General features: G+C 39.4%; 3 protein-coding genes across 3 annotated transcripts; 1 reads left to right on the top strand and 2 right to left on the bottom strand.

Moving 5' to 3' along the window:
• Positions 1-175: 175 nt before the first annotated feature.
• Positions 176-1,072, bottom strand: GCK72_016221 (uncharacterized protein; the record flags this gene model as incomplete). Its single annotated transcript, XM_053731396.1, has 3 exons — positions 176-429; positions 504-648; positions 1,013-1,072. 3 exons carry the CDS (start codon positions 1,070-1,072, stop codon positions 176-178), a joined length of 459 nt encoding a protein of 152 aa, XP_053586168.1.
• An 838-nt stretch (positions 1,073-1,910) lies between these two features.
• Positions 1,911-6,357, bottom strand: GCK72_016220 (uncharacterized protein; the record flags this gene model as incomplete). The annotated part of the gene is made up of 12 exons (XM_053731395.1): positions 1,911-2,126; positions 2,176-2,833; positions 2,876-3,211; positions 3,259-3,381; positions 3,436-3,710; positions 3,755-4,001; positions 4,045-4,441; positions 4,506-4,597; positions 4,650-4,873; positions 5,135-5,614; positions 6,038-6,238; positions 6,289-6,357. 12 exons carry the CDS (start codon positions 6,355-6,357, stop codon positions 1,911-1,913), a joined length of 3,318 nt encoding a protein of 1,105 aa, XP_053586167.1.
• A 2,184-nt stretch (positions 6,358-8,541) lies between these two features.
• On the top strand, positions 8,542-9,153 carry GCK72_016219 (uncharacterized protein; the record flags this gene model as incomplete). The annotated part of the gene is made up of 1 exon (XM_053731394.1): positions 8,542-9,153. The coding sequence occupies one exon, from the start codon at positions 8,542-8,544 to the stop codon at positions 9,151-9,153; it is 612 nt and encodes a 203-aa protein (XP_053586166.1).
• Positions 9,154-24,899: the final 15,746 nt, after the last annotated feature.

The raw sequence follows: 24,899 nt of genomic DNA, 5'->3' as shown, positions 1-24,899 counted from the left end.
GAGTTCATCTGGAAAATTGGGGTCTTAGAGTCATTTTCACTGACAAATTTGAATATTCAGTCGAAATTTTGGTTTTTAGACTCTCAGGGCATCTCTTTGAGCTGAAACTCAAAAATTGGGGTCTTATGGTGATTAGAACCGGTTTGGGTCATTTTTGCAGTCAGAAATCGCGTTTTTAAAAAAACGTCTCTACCTGTACGGTATTCCCATTAACTTGTAGTATACACGCCGTCTCTAATTTCTCAATCGAATAGCACGCCGCCTCTTCAGAATACACAATTTCAGCGCATCGTTCGGGTAGTAACTGATTCGACACGACCACTTCACAGTCTCTATCCGATCCAATGTATCCACCAGAGATTGTGATGACGTGGAGACGATTCAGTTGATCCATTATACGCATACACGGTGGTTGATCGAATCCCTCTTCTAGAATAGTACTCACTTGTCCACGAGAACTACACGGCGAATGTTCTCAATAGAGCGCATTTCCGACAACTCACGATGCATTAGTACAGCCTGTTCGTCCTCTGCACTGAATTCATCTCCACTATCATCCTCGTAAGCGTCTTCCCAATCAAAATAGTCGTCAACTTGTAGAGTGTACTCGATGGCTCCAGTGGTTCCGTTGGTGGATGCCACGTATTGCTGAATTGTCAATAGAGCACGTTTACATAGTGAACAACGCTTTTTTAGGAATTTTAGACTAGAAAATTAACAATTTTTATTGGAAAAAAGTCAGATTCTGAGGAATTTCAAGCGGAAAATGATGAAAAACGTGAGAATATCATATTTCCGTCATTTTCTCAATTCGAAAATCTCAATTTTTCAACAAAAAATATCGAACAATGGCTTTTCTTATCGAAAATTTCGATTTTTGGCCAAAAATCCCTTAAAATGTCATTTTTCGGCTCAAATCGATGAATTTTGATCTTTGGTCGAAAAAATAAATTTTACACTCTAATATTCCAAAAATATATCGATTTCTTTGCTTTTCTCTGCACAAACCTACCCGATTCGGGTTCTTTCTCCTCCGATTTCCCTTGAAAACCTTATTAATTCGATGTTGCATTAGAGCGACTTTGTTATCAGCAATAGAGCGAAGATACTCTTTTTTTTTACTGCGTTTGCTTATTTTCAGGTTTTATTTGGTTTTTTCGCTCTATGAGCACGTAGTTGGTACCATCTGCATTCAATTGATAGACAGTCTCATCATCCGGGCGGTAGTAAAGCTCTGTGTCCTGGAAAAATTAATTAAATTTCAAAAAAAACTTAATTATAACTCACCGGGTTATGAAACATGCCTTGCTCACTTGACCATTATTGATCATAGTTCGGATATAACACGTATCCATGAGGAATTCGCGATTGAAGCACCTCATTCGCCGCCTCTCGCAGCATTTCTTCGATGGAGGTCTGGAAAATTTTTCATTATTGATTTTTTATTGATTTTTAAATAAATCACTTACCATTCTTTTTTTGTATCACAAATCCAGGAATCTAGGTTGATTTTCAGTGAAAAATAGTGAAAAATTAATAAAATAAATGTGACGATTCCCTGCGTCTCTTCAGATCGTGTAATGTCTCGTTGGTTCGAGGGAGCGCGCTTGCATCGCTCCAACTATCATTGCAATATATTGAGAGATATATTGAGATTTTCTCTTTTGATTTTTCTCTTTAAATTAAATTATTTATTGAAACAAAAGATTTCTCAATGAAAATTTGACCAATATTTGAAATTTTTAGCCAAGATGTAGCTCTAAACCTATTTTCCACTATAAATAAACAAATTTCGTGTAAAACAAATGATTTTCCTCTCATAAAACTACAAGAAAATGTTGACAAAACAAAAAATTAATTAAAAACCCAATTTCAACATAGTACTTCAAAGAATCAGACCTCGTCTTACTTTACTGACGATCATAGAAAAGAACGTAGCCCGAAGTTCTGATTGCAATTTCAACTGTTCTCCTTGACACCTCCTCAATGAAATTGTCCGAGCAGTAGATCCATTTTGAGGACTTATTTGGATCTTTGATGTAAGCCACATAGTGTCCTCTGTGTGGCGAATCTCCAAGGTGACAGACGACTGCTACCAAATTGTACTTGACCTCTTCGGGAGAATGCTGAATAGAGAAAGATTGATTTTTTGTGTAAAGGGAATACTTCACTTACCGTGTCTCGTTCCTGTGCAGTCGTTGTTTCACAGTTCTCTTGATCCATTTTGTACTCTGAAATTTCTCCGTTTTCGGCAGTTTGTGTTTCATTTCTTCTCTCGAGAGTGTCTTCTTCTGACTCATTGTCATCCGTTTTTCGTTTACTTTCGCATCGTGATGTTTTATTGGCGACGTTTTGCTGTGAAGCTGATGACTGGGAATCGGTATTTCGTGAACAAGACTTCGAGAGAGAGGTCGTCGGCTCGAAGTGAAGGAACTGATTATTCAAGTAAATCGATCCTCCCGACGACACTCTCCCTCCCCACGGTACATGAGACAGCCATCGATTATCCAGATATGTCAAAATCTCGATGTTCAGCATACTGGCCATTGCGAAAATCTCACAGGAGACAGCCCATTCAGAGTTCTTTTCCACTTTCTTGACGTAATCGTCGTAGTTCTTCTCCTTACAGTACTTCTTCAGATTTGCTTCATTGTTTTTGAGGTATTCGGCAGTGGCTAATCGAAGCTTTCGGTGGAATTTCTCGGAACCAGTGAGACACCAAGAGATCGCACGATAGAAGCAGTTCCCATCACCAACGATCGGAACTTTATCCGCAGGACAATCGGAGCGCGACATCTTCTCAACGGGTAACTTCAATCCATTGAGATGTGATCTGAAATAATATTTTCTGATTCATAATTTCTTCTTCTCTTACCTCACAGATTCCTCGCAGAAGGCTATATTCAACTTCCCGAGCATTTCTTTCACATCTTCGATATCCGAAAGCGGCTCGAAATAAAGATCCTTTGACTTTTTCACTGAGTCTATGATTATGTCATTTTGTGATTCTTCTTGTGACGCATTGCCATTCTCATCTTGTTCAAAGTCACTTTCGAATTCATATTGATTCATATCGAAGATTTCCGGCTTTGTGTGAGACCTGAGTGAAGATAAGTCAATTTCGAACGCATCATTCACAGAACAGTCTTTCTTCTTTGTCATGCCTTCTGTTTCTTGCATTTCATATAGTTTCAAATTCATGATAAGGCTTCTAAAAAAAAGTAAGTCTGAAGATATCAAGTTATATGGTAGACGTACGGTGGAAATTTCGAAATTCGTTCACAAGCCGAAGACATGGTTTCTTTGCAGAATGCACATTCTTTTTCCACTGGAGACCATTCGGAAAGCGAGGAAAGAAGCTTTTGAACATCGCAATTTTCACTGAAATAACACATTTTCTTTCAAATCAGAAACCTGGTAAGAAAACAAACAAACCTCACGTTGAGGGATAAATCTGATCGATAATCAGATTTTCGTTCCATTTTGTGACAGGATTGACAAGCATACCACGTTTCTACCTCGTATTCAAATACTTTTGACGGGTTAAGAAGAGCAGTTTCTTCCATCGTCTTTGACTTTTTCCTGTTGGCTTCTATTACGTCATCGACTGATCCTAGAAGCATTAGCAGAAACTCATGAGCATCTTGTTGGTTGTCATTGTCGAAGTCATGATTGATTCTTCCAAGATTCTGACGGATTTTCGTCAATCTCTGAAAATTTACATGCAATAACATTTAGTGCTGCAACAACTTACACTTCGATTCATTCTATGGACACTCTCTTCTTCACAGCCACTCAAAGTCGACATCATGTCCAACATGTCAGCGAACAAAGTATATTTCTGCTCCAATTTTGTGGTTGAATACTTTTGATTTTCGCAGAAATTTTTTTTATCTTTCTTCGTAAGCTTGAGAATTCTACAGCAAGAAATGAATGGGTGGCACGCCGATAAAGCTTGCATCGTGGCGTTGAAGTAGCACGAGTTTTCAGTATTTTCCAGCCTGAGATTAGGAAATTTACTCTTTGACTAAATTTTCAACCTACCTTCTGTTACGGAATTCGTCGCCTTTGAAGTTCTTCGATTTCTCTGGCTTTTCAAGAGAGAATAAATCCGTTGATGGTGCAATTTCGGTACGATCTGATTTCTCCGGTGCGTAATAAAACTCTTTCAACGACCACAATGCATTTATGAACGAGTCTATAGCATCGCTTCGAGACACCAATTGTTTCATATATCCCAGACTTGGAAGTTGTTTGGGCGGAGTCTGCTGGGAAACAGGTGAGACATTCATTGCTCTCGACTGGGATCTTTGTCGTTCTAGTTCAGCTAAGCAATTTTTCTCGTTGTAAATCGGGCGTATCTGATAGATGTCTTTGTTAAGCACTTCTGTAGAGACGATCGATGGAACTTGTTTGAAGTTGGGCTTTGTGCTCTGCATTTCTGAAAGATTATTGAATCATTTTTTCACTCTTTTCTTTCAAAAATTCAGAATATTCTCACTCACTGTCCTTATTTCCTTTAATCATTTCATTAAACTGCTCCACCACCCAATCGATATATTGCTCGTGTTCTGGTTTGAACCTCATCTTGAGTGCCCTGAAAAAACAAATAAATCAAAAACTCTATATTTGTTTATTGTGAAACTCACAGATATCCTGTGTCGGGCACGAGTGGAAAATTCAAATGTTTCTTTCCGGCTTTCAGAATCTTGAATTGGAACTGACTGCATGAGACGGTTCGCGGAACTTCATCTGGTTTGGGACTCAGTATCTCCAAGTGGGTTTGAGCGAATTTTAGTCGACGGTCTTGGAGAATGAGATTGTTCGACTCTCTGCCAACAAAGTAGCAGTCCACCACGAACTGATCGATCATCTGAAAAAATAAAAATACTTACTTTTTTGAATCAAGAAAAAATAAGCAAACACGTGTACGAATAAAATCAAATTACTTTGTTTTGGAATGTTTTTCTTAATTTTTTGTTTGAAAAATCATGAAAATCGACTATTTAAAACTATTAGTCAACTTTTTGACTATTTTCGTGCTAAAAAAACGAAAATGTGCTAAAAAACCTCGATTTCTGGACTTTTGATTCCCATTCCATGATGGAATATCCATCTCTCACACTATCCTTACCTGTTCCTCATTCAACACGGGTATCTGACCACCGGATCCCTCAACGAACGACGTATCCAACGGCTCCAGAACCTCTCCCTCAGCCACGTCAACATCCTGATGTCTTTCCGATCCATGCACTGATCTCGTCGAGATCGCCGCCAACGAAATCGCAGATGGCGAGTTTGCAGAGTCTTGAAGGAGATGATTTCGATGCGGTTTCGCCGTTTTCAGAATATCTTTTTCGAGCTCATCGGCCGACATTGCAGTACCAGGCTCCTTGAACATCAACTTTTGAAGCAACGCAGGCATTTGCTCTGGCGCTGGCGCCGGTGTGGTCACAGGAGTGGTGATGGCTGGCGTGACGTTGACGCTGTTGCTCTGGCTCTGCGCACTTTTGATCATTTGGAGAAGATCGATTGTCTTTGAAGGAGCTGGTGCACTAGTTGGCACTGGAGCTGAAGCCTCAGTCGCTGCTCCGCCCGCAGCACTAGCGGATCTCTGAAAAAAAAACTTACTTTTTTGAATCAAGAAAAAATAAGCAAACACGTGTACAAATAAAATCGGGTTTGCAATGAAAAATTGAGCTCAAACGACAAAGTAACTGCGAAAATTAATCGAAAACGGGTCAAATAACAGTTAAACCCTTAAAAATTAATATTTTCAATGAAGAAAAAATTAATATTTTCAATAATTGAATTTTAGGCCGAAAAATTAGCTAGGGACTCGGTTTTCAAAAAAAAAAAGTGATTTTCCTACCGATTTTTCTGATTTCTTTATTGAAAATCTTATTTTTTACGGGTATCACATTTCTCCAGTTTTCGATTCATTTTTGCAGTTATCTCATTGTTTGAGCTCAATTTCTCATTGAAAGCTCGATTTGTCATCATTTCACTATCAGGCAGTCGAATCCATAAATCTTACCAATTGATAATTGGGTTTGTCATCGTTGACTTCTTTCGACAAACTTGAATCTTCTCTGGCCTTCTGTATTTCGTGGTGTTTCAATTGCTTTGTTGGAGGTTCGTTCACTTTTTCTTGCTGTTGTTGCTCACTTGCAGTTGCCAATTTCTCTGCCGTCTCTTTCTCCAACCTTTGTTCTTTCCTCCTTCTTATTCGTCGCTCCTGAAAATGAAAGAAAGTTATCAGAATGTAATAAGATGTTGTACGTGTACCTTCTGCTTCATTACTCGTTTTGATACTTCTTTCTCATCTATTGACGTTTCTCCCTCTTTATTGTACATTTTATCCCAAAGTTTGTAGTATCTGAAATATATATGGAATTAAATAGAACGGCAAACGGAAACAAGTTAAAAATTCGAGAGATGAGAAAGATGACGAAACACGATGTTGACATGGAATGTTTTTTGACTGCCCCCGCCCCCTACAGTATCGATTTTTGCTCATTTAATGAGTTTTGCCGAGAAAAAAAAGATCCACATGGGCGGCAGAGGTGGCATACATGTGGTAAAAAAATTACAACTCATCTGGATCATTTTTCTAAATGGCACTATAGTCGCTTCCAGTCGAAAATTGAGGAAAAGTTGCTCTGAAATTTTCATTTCTCGAAAAAATGTGACGTGTTGGAAATGAGTTTGAATTCCTGAGATTGAATAAGCTTGGAATAAAATCTGTTAAGAATAATAATTTTCAGAATGTATTTTATCATTTTCGATTAAAAAAGTACATCCCTGTTGACTTCTATTGTCATAACACTCGTTCAGGATATATTGGTAAGAATCTATTGGTTGATAAAATAAAATCTAGTTAAATCGTGGCAAAAATCTGGATAGAAGAGAACTGTTAAGAAATAAGTGGTGTTAAGATGAATGGGAGTAGGGAAAGTCTAGTAGAAAGAACATCTAGACAATCCACGAAAAATGAGGCTGAGCTAGTTATAAATGGGTGAAATTTAGTAAACGCGAAGAGCAATAGTGCGGAAGGCAAAAGAATACGAGACTGAGGTTAAGGCAATTAAGAAACCATGACACAAAAAGACAAATAGCAGTAAACATGAAAATCATTAAAGAAAGGTTTGAGGAAAGTAAAGAAGAGTATGATGGTTTAGAGGTAGAATTCGCATCGCCAAGTCAGCAATTGATTGACGTAGAATAGTAGAAGAGAATATGAAGTTATTAGATGTTGTCAAGTTTGCACTATTAAAGAAAGCAGGTAAAGGAAAGGCAGGGGATATGATTGGAATATTTACAACAGAGGATTGTTTCAAGGAAGCGATAGAACGTCTTAAGAAAAACTAAGAAACATAAGAACACGGTTAATAGATTTCTAATGTTGTGGGATAGGCTAGAGGAGTTACGACCAGCTCGAGAGAATGTAGGAAGTATGAGGAGAACCATAAATGAAGTAGCGGCAATAGTAGCCGCACTAAGAAGAGTATCAGAAACAGAGGCAATGGCTATCAGAGTATTAATTAAAAGAAAATACCCTAGAAGAATTCATGAAGAATTAAGTAGAGATATGAATTGTGATACTACAGAAAATTTGTTAGAAAAAATAGAAGACACAATCAATAGAGAGGAAAGAATAGAGAAAGATATGATAGGTCATAAAAAATCAGTGAGTCGAACTTTTTTCGTAGACAATAGGAATTAGAGAGATGAGCTAATAGAAGCGGCAGCATGTCGCCATTCAGGGAGTATAAAAGGGGAGAACAAAGAACGTATAACCGCAAGAAAGAGGGAGATGATATGAGAGGAATAAACCTTACAGAAGATCAAGTTCCAGAGAATATAATAAATCATATGGTAGGGTAAATTCAGGCGATCGTAGGAACTCGTATGGAAGATCAAATTCGAGAGAATATAAAAATCATAGAACCCCAGAATACAAAAGGAACAATAGGCACAGAAGTAGTGACTCATATACATCCCAAAAATCAGACAAATCAGAAAAATCTATCAATTCGTATAGAAAATCACCGTTTCCGAGAAGTGGAATCAGGGAAAGAAAACCTTGCTTATTTTGTAATAGGTCGGCCCACTCAACAACAAACTGTCGAAGGGTAAGCAATCCAGAGGATAGAAGAGAATTCTTTAGAGACCATCAACGTTGCTATAATTGTGGAAGAAACGATCTCTCAGTTAAAGAATGTACATGCAGTAGTCTCAAGAAACGCCGGAAAGATCAGAGGAAGAAGGCGAAGAAAATCAGACGGCGAACATGGATAGCTTTCCGAGTCTTCGTTATGATCTTTCGTAGTGAAATCGGGACTTTGGACATACTGGGAATCGAGTCTAAGACCTACAAGCTTTCTATTTTATCTCCAATCTCCCTCGAAAAAACGTTCGTTCCAAGAAATAAGAAAAAGTTTAAATTGTGCAACGGATACAGGAAATTGGAACAATAAATTAGACAAAAACGCAAAATTTCTGCACTTGCACGGGACAAGGCACGTATGGGGACTGTACATGCAGAAGGCTGGCATTGGAGGATATCATCGCATCAACTTTGCTGCCGAGGAACGAATTCGGCACATCCGTCTACTTCAAGGAGAATCAACTCAGGACCACTGCTTCGTCTACAGCATTGGTTCAGTTGGAGTTCCAAAATCAGACGGTCGTGCGGACAAAGAAACAAGACACTTGCACGGCAACAGTACAAGCCTTCACCGTCTGTTTTGCGTGTCGGGAGGGTGCAATGGCAAAAGAGGAGTGTTAGAAGATGAAAGGACCATCAATTGTGGCTCAATTGAAGTGTCCGTCTACAGTGCAATATGCGGCTCCAAAGGAAGGATCAATGCTTTGAAATTCCACACGACTTCAAATGAAGTCAACTGGAATTGTACTCTGAGCTGTGGAGTGGAGGAAACGGAAGTTGTGATAGCTGGAAAGCTGATAGAAGAGAAGAAGTTCGAGGGCAAGGATGAAACTGGAAGAAGCAGATACAGTCGTAACATGTTTGAGTCGCCGGTGGAATCGATGGTCAACGGATGGAACGGATTGGTCGATGGCTTACTGATGCGGATCGGGAAATCGGCTGTCATCATGAGAAATCTTGCAATGTTTGAACGAGTGTTATGACAAGAGAAGGCGATATAGATCCACTTTTTTCATCGGAAATGATAGAATACATTTTGAAAATTATTATTCTCAACAGATTTTATTCCATTCTTATTCAATCTCAGAAATTCGAACTCATTTCCAACACGTCACACGTCTTTTTTCGTCAAACCGGGAAAATGATGAAAAAAATTGATGAAACAATTTTTTCGAAAAAATTAAATTTTTCAAAAATGAGGTCACGCCACAGAAAAACTCTTTGTGGATCATTTTTTCTCAGCAAAACTTATCGAATGAGCAAAAATCGATACTATATGGGGGGGGGGGGGGGGGGAAGAAAAGATTTAGAAAAGAAAAGAAGAAATGAGAGAGGAAATGATGGACAAAACATCCTGACTCAATCAATAAGGTACCTTCCTCTCTCACACCATTTGTCGCATAACATCCTTATTAACAATAGCCATCCGTCACACCTGTCATAATCGTCTACTACCTGTTGACCTCACACACACTGCACGGCCTCCTGCAGAGGCCCTCTCACAGTACTGGGCGCAGTTTATTGAGTGGGCATCCGCTGGAGGCGTAAACCGGATGTATATGTGTGAGAAGGGAAGATAGAAAGACAGTGCTGTGGGAAGTTACGATAGGCGAGACTAATAGTTTGGGCCAGGTATATTGCAGAGATTTATTTTAATGTGTTAGGGAGGGTCGGAGGTTTTTAAGTGACTCCCAATTCTTCTACCATATCAGTAGATACAGTACCGCCCAAAAGGTTATCAACTTTGGCTGTTTTTAGTTGAAAATGGCCTACTTTGAGTGTGTGTCATGACTGATTCTCCCACAAAGAAAATGTTGTATAAACCATACAGAACAAAGGTAGATCTTTAATTTTGTAGTCGACAACTTTTTTGTACGAGCACTCCCTAGAGAGTTATGATCATTTTAAGACGACAGCTCAAAGATAGCACCATTCTGCACTGAAATTTGTCGATTTGAGGGAGAAATTACTTTGTTGATACGTAACTTGCCAGAGAGTGCTTGTACAAAAAAGTTGTCAACTACAAAAATGAAGATCTATCTTTGTTCTGTATAGTTTATACAAAATTTTCTTTGTGGGAAAATCTGTATTATCATGACACACTCTCAAAGTTGGACATTTTCAACTGAAAACAGCCAAAGTTGATAACCTTTTGGGCGGTACTGTAGGTAGGTGAAATTTACCCCCATGGTGATAAATTTATCCTCTGACTTTGTGAATGACCGTATAAGCGTCTGGCATGAGTTCTCAGGCTGGACAGAGACCAGACCAGAGCATGAGCAAAACGAGCTCAAAAATGTGTCGAAGATGCTCCAGGTGACCTATGCACGGGGTACTGGGCTACCTGGTGACTACTGGAGAGACGGACTGTGGGATGAAGATGTGGGCTGAAGACAGTGGAACTATTTCAGCTGGTGTTGAAGATGGATGCTAAACCAGGCTGGTTTAGCTGGAGATGGTGAGAAGTGACAGAGATTGTCACGTATTGTTCGAATTGCAGAGTGGGTCCGAATTCGGAGTGAACGATGTGGGAGATGTTGTAGTGTGGTACCAAGCCGGGATATAACACTAACGAATTCTCAAACTTGGGTAATTAAACCTTTATTAAAAGATAAAAGATAAGCTTTCGCCTCTGATTTTATACTGGGCAGAGGCGGAGTCAGACAGAAACTGTGTGGGTGAAAGAATTCAATTAAAACAGATAGAAAGAATGATTCAAGACTAAAAGCCTATGAATCATATTAGAAGGGAACGTACATCGAGTACATGACCTGACCTAGGTGGCCATAAGGGTAAATTAACCGCAGTTGAACCACCCTCTTGATAATTTTACCACGAGATATTATGTTGTGAGGCAAAACATTGACTATTACATATATGTACAGTGCGTCCAATAATGTTAAGACACCCCCTTACAATGAAGGTTCCGAGAAAATAGGATGTGATCTGAAAAACCTGTGAATGCAGTTCGATTCAGGATTTTTGAAACCCCCTAGAAACAAATTTCCAGACAAAAACCTATTTCTGAGCACGTGACCTCAAAAAAACACTTTTTGGCCATCCCAAAAATGTTAAGACACCCTCGATTTTTTTCAATTTTTCACGCATTTGACTAGTATAAAAGAGCTCCAAAACATTGTTGATTGTCCAAAAACACACAAAAAACAATGCGCAATACAATAACTGGTCTCTCCTCCATTGTTCTGAATAACAATCATCCTATCTTTCATGCTTCCAGCGACACTTGCAGTTTTAAGTTGAAAACGGTTAACTTTGTGACTGTGACAAGGCCTTCCAAATAGTCTCACAATATTGATTGTTTAACTTCACAAAACACAATTCCTAATTGTAAAATGAAAATATTTAAAAAATGGGGAAAATGTGCATACCTTTAAGTTTTAATTGTTAAGCTAGTCTGGGAATGTCACTCTAAACTTTATGATTGGCCTATTAGTTTGAAATTTACTAGTTCAAAAGATTTTTGCATCTCTCTATCTTTTTCCACCTCTTCGTATATTTCACATTCCCAAACAGAATTTCATATACTCATATAGAATATAATAGGTTCTTTTGCTTTTGTGCCTCCTTGTCTGTCAAGCTCTCCTAACAACATAACATGGTCATACCTGAAAATATCTTGGAGGAAAAAGCTCATTTGTGTCATTTGTCAGTCTAGCGAGCTGCGGTTTTTTTGCTCTCGTTTCTTTAAGGGTCCTTAAAATTTGTGAATAGTTTGTTTTTTCACCGTATTTCTTAATTAATTTGACATAATGTTTCATTCTGGTTTTTAATGGAAACTTTGAAAAGGGGACAATATGTCAATCATGTTGACCTTGCTGGAATCTTGGAGTGACATCATACAAGTTTCGAAACTTTTCAAGTGAAATTGATAAAAACGGGGAAACCGTGTTATATGAATGAGAAAAAAAGGGGAAAACGAACAAGGCAATAGGAGACAGGGACAGGGAAAAGAAAAAAACTGTGAATATGTACAGTTATAAGGAGAAATGAAAGAAAAAATTAGAGTGATTGAGGAATCGAGTAAAGTAATACATTGTGAAGGGAAAAGAAAAGAATTGACATTTTAGGTAATGACATTCCAATACGGAATAGTAAAGGAGAAAAAATTATCAGACAGGTGGGGAGATAGATAAGAGTCATGGGTGTTCTGGGAGAATTTGACAGTCTGACATAGGCATAACAGAAGGGAAAGTGAGATGCGCCAGCAATGAATTCGTACAGAAGGAGTAATTGAGCTCTGAGTCTACGGTGTCTAATAGAGTGCACAGAGAGGAGTTCCAAGCGATGCGCGTAGAAAGAACACGAGATGTTGCAACGCTAGAGAGTTTTTCTAGAGAATACTCTGAGGGTGAATTCCAGAAGTCTAGAGAGACGAGATGAGGGGGACAGGCTGAAAATAACAGAACAATGGATAGGAAGCACATAAGTTTTGAATAGGAAGGAGTAGAAAGCAGGGTTGCTAGACTTGAAAGATTTTAAGATCGGGGTGGAACGAAGACGGGCTAAAGCCACGGTAAGATTAATGTGAGCACGAAATTTGATCAGGTTCAACAAAAAGGCTAATGCCAATTATGTGTGCAACTATGGACCTACAGCTAATTTTCCATCATTCAAAAATAATAAACACGATTCTTCGTTAGCCAGTTTTGCAGATTTCTTGCTACATAATCCACGGGCTAGCACACAATGGTGGAAGGTTTAATTCAGTAATGAAGAATTTCCAACTTCCAAGATATTTTCAGGTATGACCATGTTATGTTGTTAGGAGAGCTTGACAGACAAGGAGGCAGAAAAGCAAAAGAACCAAAAATTGTATTGAATGGAATGACAATCATTACGGCAGAGTTTGACTATGAGAAAAGGAAACTGCATTTTCGTGATTCTTTCCAATACGTGCAAATGGGACTAACCAAGATGCCAGGGGTTATTGGTCTGGAGGGGGAGGCAAATGGCTTTTTTCCCCATCTCTATAATGATTCGGACAATTATGATAAAGAGTTAAAACGTTGCCAGCGTAGATGTACTATAGCCCACAGTTCATGGCACCTTCTACAAAGAAAGAATTTGATGACTGGTATGGAAAGTGGTGCCATGATGGATTCAAGTTACATGATAAGCTGCTAAAGTATTGCCAATCTGATGTTCGTATTCTCACGTTAACATTGATGTCTTTCATAGAGGTAAGTAAATAGTTTGAACCTGTTGGAATTTTGCTTTTTTACAGATGTGTGAATCAACTTTTAATGGTTGGAATCCAATAGTCAATGGATGTACTATAGCTTCCTATGTTATGTTTGTATTGAAACACGAATACATCAAAAAGGGAGATGTCGGATATATTCCCGAGAATGGCTATGGAGTTGGAAACAATTCAATGTTAGCGTTAAAATATATTCAATGGCTCGAGAAAAAAGATCCAACACTACATATGAAGTACAAATTACGTGGAGGAGAAGTCAAAATCGAAGCAAATGGATCTTCTTACTTTGCTGATGCTTTCAATGAGGCCACAAGGACGTTTTTGAGGTTTTTTTTCATTTTTGAGACAAACCCATTCCATTTACACATACACACTCACAGACCCCAAGGAAGACTGACCCTCACAACAAGTTAAATGAAGGAAACCTTTTTCTCTAAACTGTTTCAAATAGTATCGATGTTCATGTAATTTTTTCAGATTTATGGATGTGTATGGCACGGGTGCCCAACGTGTTACCCGGATCGTGACAAGAAATTTCCAATGAGACCCGACAAGACAATGGAAGGTTTGTATAAGGAAACAATGAAGAGAGAAAAAGATATTCTATATGAGTGATTCAATCTAAATTCTTTTTGGGAATGTGAAGTATACGAAGAGGTGGAAAAAGATAGAGAGATGCAAAAATCTTTTGAACTAGTAAGTTTCAAACTAATAGGCCAATCATAAAGTTTTCTTCAGAACAAGTACGATCAAAGACTCAAACCACGCGTAACATTGTATGGAGAAAGAACACAGGCATTTCGATCAATGGCAGTTGCACTTGAAGACACACTCCTAAATTTTTATTAATATTTTCATTCTTGCAATTAGGAATTGTGGGCCCACACAAGACGCAGCTATGGGATATTTACCTCAGAAAATAATGAAGAAGCTAATGTTTGTTCTTTGTAGAACTTGTGCGACTGATCAGAACATTGAAGGGAAGTGTATACATACGAAGGTCTCTGAAAGATTTTTGACTGGAGTATGGTGCACAGATGAGCTGAACAAGACCATTTCTAAAGGGTACAAGGTGCTCAAGTATCATGAAATCTGGCATTGGGCAGAAGAGGCTTGGGTCAAAGGAGGGTTTTTCGCCGATTACATTACATCAAACCACTATTGAAATTGAAAGACGAAAGTAGTGGGTGGCCAAAGGAAAATATGACAGATGAGGAAAAGAAAGCATACATCGCAAGAACATGGGAGATGGATGGAGTCAAACTGGATCCCTTGAAGACCATGAAGAACAAAACACTGCGAAGCCTGTGCAAAATATTCCTCAACTCCACCTGGCGTAAGTAGAGATCTATTATCATTTAATTTTGTTCTTTTTCCAGGAAAATTTGCACGAAACCCAATGAAGGTTGAGACAAGACTCGTTTACAACAGTGATGGACTTGCAATGACCAATTTGTTCAACGACCCTAACTTTGAACTAACAGGAATGCTTCCTTATGGTGAACACAAGCATTTCATCTCAAAAAGACCCAAGAAAGACTTTCTCAAGACATCACCATTTACAAATCTTGCTATCGCAGCAATCACTACATGTGCGGCCAGATTTATTTATTTTATTTTATTTTGAAATACGATTAAAGAATCGTGAAAGTGAGAATTAAATCAAATACAACCGAGTGTAGTTCAGAATAATTAGAGTAGATGTGGTACGATAGTAACGAGTTTACAATAGATGAGATGTGGGTGACGTTATATTAGACCTTATAAAAATGAGATTTATGATACATACATGTATATTAGTGAATACGTGGAATAGACCGGAATAATGGAACCAATCAGAAACCACCTGTGTCTTATTTGTGTGTACTATTAATGTTATGTGTGCCCTTTTTGATAATTGTTGTTAACGCGCGATTTGTGAAAAAATGCCTCCTTAGCCTAGTTTTGCACTTCGTCCAGATGAACTTTGTTTGGGTTCGGGTCTTAGTTTGTGTCTAGCTGGAAAAATTTGCTTGTGTCTATATCAACTTTCCCGACTAGCATTTTGGAGACGAATTTATGGTCTATCAGAGTTCTTTGCGATACGAGGGAAGAGAGGCCGAACATTTCGTTGCGTTTTAATGCAGTTTTATAGTCGGGATCATCAATACTAATATATTTTCCTAACTCCCTGCTTTGAATTCTTCTGGTAAAAGAGTTCTGAACTGACTCAATTGATCGTATGTCACTTTTCTTCAGCGGGTTGGTCACTACTGTATCATACTCTAGAATGGGGAGTACAAACGTTTTATATAATAGAATAAGTAGTCTGGGGTTGTCGCTAGATTTCTGGTTGAAGATTTGTGTTAGAACACACTTTGCATTATTCATATAATTTCCTCACGTCGGACTAATGAACCATCTATGCTATAGTCAAATATTTTTGGTTTGGTACCCAGGGTTATACAGGAAGTTCTTTCTTTATTGAGAGCTAGCCGATGGTCTTTTGATCATTTGATGATGGCCTCGATGGCTGCGGGGAGAGGGCTAGCGACGGCGTCTTTTGGCAGAATCGCGTACAGTTTCAGATAAAGAAAAAAAGCGAATTGCTTACAGCGAGCATTTTGTGAAAGAGCACTCGGAATAGTGTTCACAAAGATACCAAACAGCGCTGGCGAGATCACGGACCCCTGCGGAACCCCACAGATCGCTGTTCTTTTGCTAGAAAACGAAGAACCCCACTTTTACCTTAAAAACTCAATTTTTCAAAAATTCACTTATCCACGAGACTAAATTCTTATTAAACTTCAGTTCTTGGAGTTTATCAAGCAGCTGGCAATGAGGGACTCGATCGAAAGCTTTGGCGAAATCAAAATAGATTAGATCTACTTGGTGTCCCTTGTCAATTGCCTCAGTCCATTCATTCATTGGTTCTAACATACATGTTGTTGTAGATTTCCTAGGCAGAAATCCGTGCTGGGAACTGTTCCAGAATTGGATATCGCTAAGATGACTATGAATTTATCGCAGTAGGCATCTTTCGAACACCCTACATATGTTAGATGTGATGCTAATGGGTCTGAAATCGGTGAGAGCCCATGGTTTGGCTATCTTATTTAGCGGCATAACTTTCAGCAATCCGGTATTTCCCCTGACATCATGAACGCGTTACAGATTTGAGCTATTTGACTACTTATTAGAGGAGCGATAACCTTTACAAACATGAAGGGGACTTCGTCGGGTGTTAGAGAACAGGAATCTGTGGGTGCAGGCGATCCATCCGGATGGGTAAGGTTGGGAACGATAATAGTTTTTGGCTTTAGTAATGTTTTTGCGTGGTGGGAAAACCTTAATTGTGCGAATTTCCTTGCGATTTTTTTCGCGATACAACAACCGAATACCTCGAAAATAGTGCCAGAGTCTCTGAAAACCCCGATTTATCGGCCTTTTTGCGAGTAATTCGGCAGAAATTCCCGAGAAATCAGCGATGGACTAATGTATCCCCTTTTCTCCGGAAAAGTTGAGATTTTCGATTTTCGCAGGAATTTGGACTCCATTTGCTCGAAGACCGCTCGCATCGACCGTTTGCTTGATGTTGTCGTGCCTCGCAGCTTGTTGGCTATCATCATGTACCCGTTTTTTTCTCGTACGATCCTCCAATCAACACGGAAAATCCAGACAATAAAATCGGCGGACAACCGCAATAAGACGCTTCTAACTGTTTTCCGTGTCTATCGCTCATAACTTGTGTATTTCGGATCACGTACTAACTTCAAAGAAGTCGAGTCAGTATCACCGTATGAAGATAATCATCGCGATATGACAAAGTCAACAACTACTAACTTATAGTGACCCAACTCTAGAATTGTACCGTTTTCGAATGAACCAAATTGAGTATTGGCGAACCAACGCTACTTGATGATTCACCGATCCCGATACAAACTCAACAACTACTAACTTTTAGTGACCCAACTCTAGAATTGTACCGTTTTCGAATGAACCAAATTGAGTATTGGCGAACCAACGCTACTTGATGATTCACCGATCCCGATACAAACTCAACAACTACTAACTTTTAGTGACCCAACTCTAAAATCGTACCGTTTTCGAATGAACCAAATTGAGTATTGGCGAACCAACGCTACTTGATGATTCACCGATCCCGATACAAACTCAACAACTACTAACTTTTAGTGACCCAACTCTAAAATCGTACCGTTTTCGAATGAACCAAATTGAGTATTGGCGAACCAACGCTACTTGATGATTCACCGATCCCGATACAAACTCAACAACTACTAACTTTTAGTGACCCAACTCTAAAATCGTACCGTTTTCGAATGAACCAAATTGAGTATTGGCGAACCAACGCTACTTGATGATTCACCGATCCCGATACAAACTCAACAACTACTAACTTTTAGTGACCCAACTCTAGAATTGTACCGTTTTCGAATGAACCAAATTGAGTATTGGCGAACCAACGCTACTTGATGATTCACCGATCCCGATACAAACTCAACAACTACTAACTTATAGTGACCCAACTCTAGAATTGTACCGTTTTCGAATGAACCAAATTGAGTATTGGCGAACCAACGCTACTTGATGATTCACCGATCCCGATACAAACTCAACAACTACTAACTTTTAGTGACCCAACTCTAAAATCGTACCGTTTTCGAATGAACCAAATTGAGTATTGGCGAACCAACGCTACTTGATGATTCACCGATCCCGATACAAACTCAACAACTACTAACTTATAGTGACCCAACTCTAGAATTGTACCGTTTTCGAATGAACCAAATTGAGTATTGGCGAACCAACGCTACTTGATGATTCACCGATCCCGATACAAACTCAACAACTACTAACTTATAGTGACCCAACTCTAGAATTGTACCGTTTTCGAATGAACCAAATTGAGTATTGGCGAACCAACGCTACTTGATGATTCACCGATCCCGATACAAACTCAACAACTACTAACTTATAGTGACCCAACTCTAAAATTGTACCGTTTTCGAATGAACCAAATTGAGTATTGGCGAACCAACGCTACTTGATGATTCACCGATCCCGATACAAACTCAACAACTACTAACTTATAGTAACCGAACTCTAAAATTGTACCGTTTTCGAATGAACCAAATTGAGTATTGGCGAACCAACGCTACTTGATGATTCACCGATCCCGATACAAACTCAACAACTACTAACTTATAGTGACCCAACTCTAGAATTGTACCGTTTTCGAATGAACCAAATTGAGTATTGGCGAACCAACGCTACTTGATGATTCACCGATCCCGATACAAACTCAACAACTACTAACTTATAGTAACCGAACTCTAAAATTGTACCGTTTTCGAATGAACCAAATTGAGTATTGGCGAACCAACGCTACTTGATGATTCACCGATCCCGATACAAACTCAACAACTACTAACTTATAGTAACCGAACTCTAAAATTGTACCGTTTTCGAATGAACCAAATTGAGTATTGGCGAACCAACGCTACTTGATGATTCACCGATCCCGATACAAACTCAACAACTACTAACTTATAGTAACCCAACTCTAGAATTGTACCGTTTTCGAATGAACCAAATTGAGTATTGGCGAACCAACGCTACTTGATGATTCACCGATCCCGATACAAACTCAACAACTACTAACTTATAGTAACCGAACTCTAAAATTGTACCGTTTTCGAATGAACCAAATTGAGTATTGGCGAACCAACGCTACTTGATGATTCACCGATCCCGATACAAACTCAACAACTACTAACTTATAGTAACCGAACTCTAAAATTGTACCGTTTTCGAATGAACCAAATTGAGTATTGGCGAACCAACGCTACTTGATGATTCACCGATCCCGATACAAACTCAACAACTACTAACTTATAGTGACCCAACTCTAAAATCGTACCGTTTTCGAATGAACCAAATTGAGTATTGGCGAACCAACGCTACTTGATGATTCACCGATCCCGATACAAACTCAACAACTACTAACTTATAGTGACCCAACTCTAGAATTGTACCGTTTTCGAATGAACCAAATTGAGTATTGGCGAACCAACGCTACTTGATGATTCACCGATCCCGATACAAACTCAACAACTACTAACTTATAGTGACCCAACTCTAAAATCGTACCGTTTTCGAATGAACCAAATTGAGTATTGGCGAACCGACGCTACTTGATGATTCACCGATCCCGATACAAACTCAACAACTACTAACTTATAGTGACCCAACTCTAAAATTGTACCGTTTTCGAATGAACCAAATTGAGTATTGGCGAACCAACGCTACTTGATGATTCACCGATCCCGATACAAACTCAACAACTACTAACTTATAGTAACCGAACTCTAAAATCGTACCGTTTTCGAATGAACCAAATTGAGTATTGGCGAACCAACGCTACTTGATGATTCACCGATCCCGATACAAACTCAACAACTACTAACTTATAGTGACCCAACTCTAAAATCGTACCGTTTTCGAATGAACCAAATTGAGTATTGGCGAACCAACGCTACTTGATGATTCACCGATCCCGATACAAACTCAACAACTACTAACTTATAGTGACCCAACTCTAGAATTGTACCGTTTTCGAATGAACCAAATTGAGTATTGGCGAACCAACGCTACTTGATGATTCACCGATCCCGATACAAACTCAACAACTACTAACTTATAGTGACCCAACTCTAAAATCGTACCGTTTTCGAATGAACCAAATTGAGTATTGGCGAACCGACGCTACTTGATGATTCACCGATCCCGATACAAACTCAACAACTACTAACTTATAGTGACCCAACTCTAGAATTGTACCGTTTTCGAATGAACCAAATTGAGTATTGGCGAACCAACGCTACTTGATGATTCACCGATCCCGATACAAACTCAACAACTACTAACTTTTAGTGACCCAACTCTAAAATCGTACCGTTTTCGAATGAACCAAATTGAGTATTGGCGAACCAACGCTACTTGATGATTCACCGATCCCGATACAAACTCAACAACTACTAACTTATAGTGACCCAACTCTAAAATTGTACCGTTTTCGAATGAACCAAATTGAGTATTGGCGAACCAACGCTACTTGATGATTCACCGATCCCGATACAAACTCAACAACTACTACTTATAGTAACCCAACTCTAAAATTGTACCGTTTTCGAATGAACCAAATTGAGTATTGGCGAACCAACGCTACTTGATGATTCACCGATCCCGATACAAACTCAACAACTACTAACTTATAGTGACCCAACTCTAGAATTGTACCGTTTTCGAATGAACCAAATTGAGTATTGGCGAACCAACGCTACTTGATGATTCACCGATCCCGATACAAACTCAACAACTACTAACTTATAGTGACCCAACTCTAAAATTGTACCGTTTTCGAATGAACCAAATTGAGTATTGGCGAACCAACGCTACTTGATGATTCACCGATCCCGATACAAACTCAACAACTACTACTTATAGTAACCCAACTCTAAAATTGTACCGTTTTCGAATGAACCAAATTGAGTATTGGCGAACCAACGCTACTTGATGATTCACCGATCCCGATACAAACTCAACAACTACTAACTTATAGTGACCCAACTCTAGAATTGTACCGTTTTCGAATGAACCAAATTGAGTATTGGCGAACCAACGCTACTTGATGATTCACCGATCCCGATACAAACTCAACAACTACTAACTTATAGTGACCCAACTCTAGAATTGTACCGTTTTCGAATGAACCAAATTGAGTATTGGCGAACCAACGCTACTTGATGATTCACCGATCCCGATACAAACTCAACAACTACTAACTTTTAGTGACCCAACTCTAAAATCGTACCGTTTTCGAATGAACCAAATTGAGTATTGGCGAACCAACGCTACTTGATGATTCACCGATCCCGATACAAACTCAACAACTACTAACTTATAGTAACCGAACTCTAAAATTGTACCGTTTTCGAATGAACCAAATTGAGTATTGGCGAACCAACGCTACTTGATGATTCACCGATCCCGATACAAACTCAACAACTACTAACTTATAGTAACCGAACTCTAAAATTGTACCGTTTTCGAATGAACCAAATTGAGTATTGGCGAACCAACGCTACTTGATGATTCACCGATCCCGATACAAACTCAACAACTACTAACTTATAGTGACCCAACTCTAAAATTGTACCGTTTTCGAATGAACCAAATTGAGTATTGGCGAACCAACGCTACTTGATGATTCACCGATCCCGATACAAACTCAACAACTACTAACTTATAGTGACCCAACTCTAGAATTGTACCGTTTTCGAATGAACCAAATTGAGTATTGGCGAACCAACGCTACTTGATGATTCACCGATCCCGATACAAACTCAACAACTACTAACTTATAGTGACCCAACTCTAAAATTGTACCGTTTTCGAATGAACCAAATTGAGTATTGGCGAACCAACGCTACTTGATGATTCACCGATCCCGATACAAACTTAACAACTACTAACTTATAGTAACCCAACTCTAAAATTGTACCGTTTTCGAATGAACCAAATTGAGTATTGGCGAACCAACGCTACTTGATGATTCACCGATCCCGATACAAACTCAACAACTACTAACTTATAGTGACCCAACTCTAAAATTGTACCGTTTTCGAATGAACCAAATTGAGTATTGGCGAACCAACGCTACTTGATGATTCACCGATCCCGATACAAACTCAACAACTACTAACTTACCAGTCGGTTCACGTCGCCTAACGGCGACTAAACCTCCTTTTTAACACCACCCTTCTAGGTGTTATAGTAAATTGTAATTAATCGGACGACACGTTTCGAATCCTCTTTTTTCTATATCCTGACACATGGGTTTGAGCCAGCTGACTACAGTCAACGTTGCCGAACTTGGCAGATCGGGTTTCTGAATGCACTGACCTTCGCCATTTGAAAGTCGAATTTAGCTTTGAAGAATAGCCCCTCGCAATATGATCAAATTTGATCCATCCTTCTGGTGTAGTAAAGATCTGGTTGTACATCAGTAGCAGCTACTCAGAGGAGAGCTTCTTTCTTCTTGCCGTCGCATCATCGGGCTTTTCTGATCGTCTGACAGCTGCCCGGGAAGCTACTGAAGCCCTTCTAGATCATCTTCGTACTCCTTTTTACTGCAATTTCCAATTTTTGGTGTTGGTTCTGTTGCTGTTCGATTTCTCAGTGTCAGACTGTAGAGATTGTAGGACTGCTGTATCATCTACCATTGACCATGTGATTTGAATCAGCAGCTTTATTCTTCTGATGTCAGTAAAAGTTGATTTCTCTCTCTCTCTCTCTCTCTCTCCTCTCTCTCTCATCTCTCTCTCTCTCTCCTCTCTCTCTCTCTCTCATCTCCTCTCTCTCTCTCATCTCTCTCTCTCTCTCTCTCTCTCTCTCTCTCTCTCTCTCTCTCATCTCTCTCTCTCTCTCTCTCTCTCTCTCTCTCTAAGGCGAGTATATGCGTTTTTCTTATCTCGTTTTCGTACTGACTCCTGTGTCATCATCTCGTCATCAATCCTGTCCATTTCGCCAAGCTTTACGCTCATATCTGAATCCGAGCCAAGGCTGTCAAAAAGGCCGGTGGGCGATTATATATCTTAGTTCCCAGCCTTACTTACTTAGTTACTTAGTCGATCCGTTCTTCGCTCAGTTGGTGTGGGAGCGGATCACAGCTATCCATTTTTTCCGATCTTTGGCGATTGTGCTCCAAGGTTCGATCAATTGAGTTCCTTGTCGCACTGAGATTTCTTTCTTCAGGGAATCGGTCCATCGCTTTGGAAAATTTTCGCTTCTTCAGGCGGCCTTGAAGAGAACCAAAAGCTTAGTCGATATTCAAATATAGGGTGATAGGTCAGCAACATTTGCCATGGATTCTGGACAATCTCAAGTCCGGATAGCAGTGCCCGATGTCTTCTTTTCGTCGTTTTTCTTCACCGACTCCTGTGTCATGCGTTGAATGTCCTGTATCCCATCAACTCCTCCAAGCTTCAATCTCCCATCTGATTCTGAGCGATGGAGCATGAAGGGAAAAAGGAAAATGATAGTTATCGGCAGTTCAAAAGAATGTGTTTTACGCGGCCCCAATGTCTGGACTTTCATGCAACTCCTGCTTTTCACTGTATTTTACACGAAAAAGTAGGCGGAGCTAAAACCGTGGTAAGAAGAAGAAGTAAATGATGGAAAGAATGGCTATTAATACTTTTAAAAAATGTGGACCCATATCCACAATGGATCCATCCCCTTTTAGCTGTCCCCAGAATACTGCCCGTATTTGTATGATATTGATCAATCTGGAGAAAAACGACACGGCTGGAATCATCAACTTTTCTGAATCTTATGATACCAAAGCATCTTTCACGTCTTCGTTTTTTAGAACGCGGATCGTATTTTTCCTTATTGGAAACAGACGACACGTTCGGAAATCTCTTTTTTCCGAATTTATCAACAAAAAAATTTTAAAAATCTTTCTTCGCTCCCGGGATCGAACTAAAAACTAACTGTAGTCAACGACGCATAACTTGCCAGATCGGACGCGTCGGCACACCGTCGTCAACCACGCGGCCCACCGAAAATGCAAGCCGAAGAAAGGAAAGAAATGACGACGCTTAGTCCGACAGTTTCACGCCTCTTTTTCCGTTTTTCATTCCCCTATGCTTTATCAGTGTTTTTGGCTCAGAAGGCGTCATTTCGAGAATTTTGAAAAAAGAAAAATACGGGCATCATGCGGGGGAAATTTCTGATCTTTTGGTCCAACTTTGAAGAAAATCGGTCCAGTAGGAAGGGCTGTAGGATCGGCGACACACACACAAACATACAGAATCTGGTGTTTGTTAATAGTAAAGATAGTAACCCAACTCTAAAATTGTACCGTTTTCGAATGAACCAAATTGAGTATTGGCGAACCAACGCTACTTGATGATTCACCGATCCCGATACAAACTCAACAACTACTAACTTATAGTGACCCAACTCTAGAATTGTACCGTTTTCGAATGAACCAAATTGAGTATTGGCGAACCAACGCTACTTGATGATTCACCGATCCCGATACAAACTCAACAACTACTAACTTATAGTGACCCAACTCTAGAATTGTACCGTTTTCGAATGAACCAAATTGAGTATTGGCGAACCAACGCTACTTGATGATTCACCGATCCCGATACAAACTCAACAACTACTAACTTATAGTGACCCAACTCTAGAATTGTACCGTTTTCGAATGAACCAAATTGAGTATTGGCGAACCAACGCTACTTGATGATTCACCGATCCCGATACAAACTCAACAACTACTAACTTATAGTAACCCAACTCTAAAATTGTACCGTTTTCGAATGAACCAAATTGAGTATTGGCGAGCCAACGCTACTTGATGATTCACCGATCCCGATACAAACTCAACAACTACTACTTATAGTAACCCAACTCTAAAGATGTATCGTTTCC

The sequence above is a fragment of the Caenorhabditis remanei genome, chromosome IV (genome assembly GCF_010183535.1).
Source record: "Caenorhabditis remanei strain PX506 chromosome IV, whole genome shotgun sequence".
Classification (NCBI taxonomy): Eukaryota; Metazoa; Nematoda; class Chromadorea; order Rhabditida; family Rhabditidae; genus Caenorhabditis; species Caenorhabditis remanei.
Note: the sequence above shows the minus strand (reverse complement) of the source record. Positions and strands in the feature narration are given on the sequence as shown.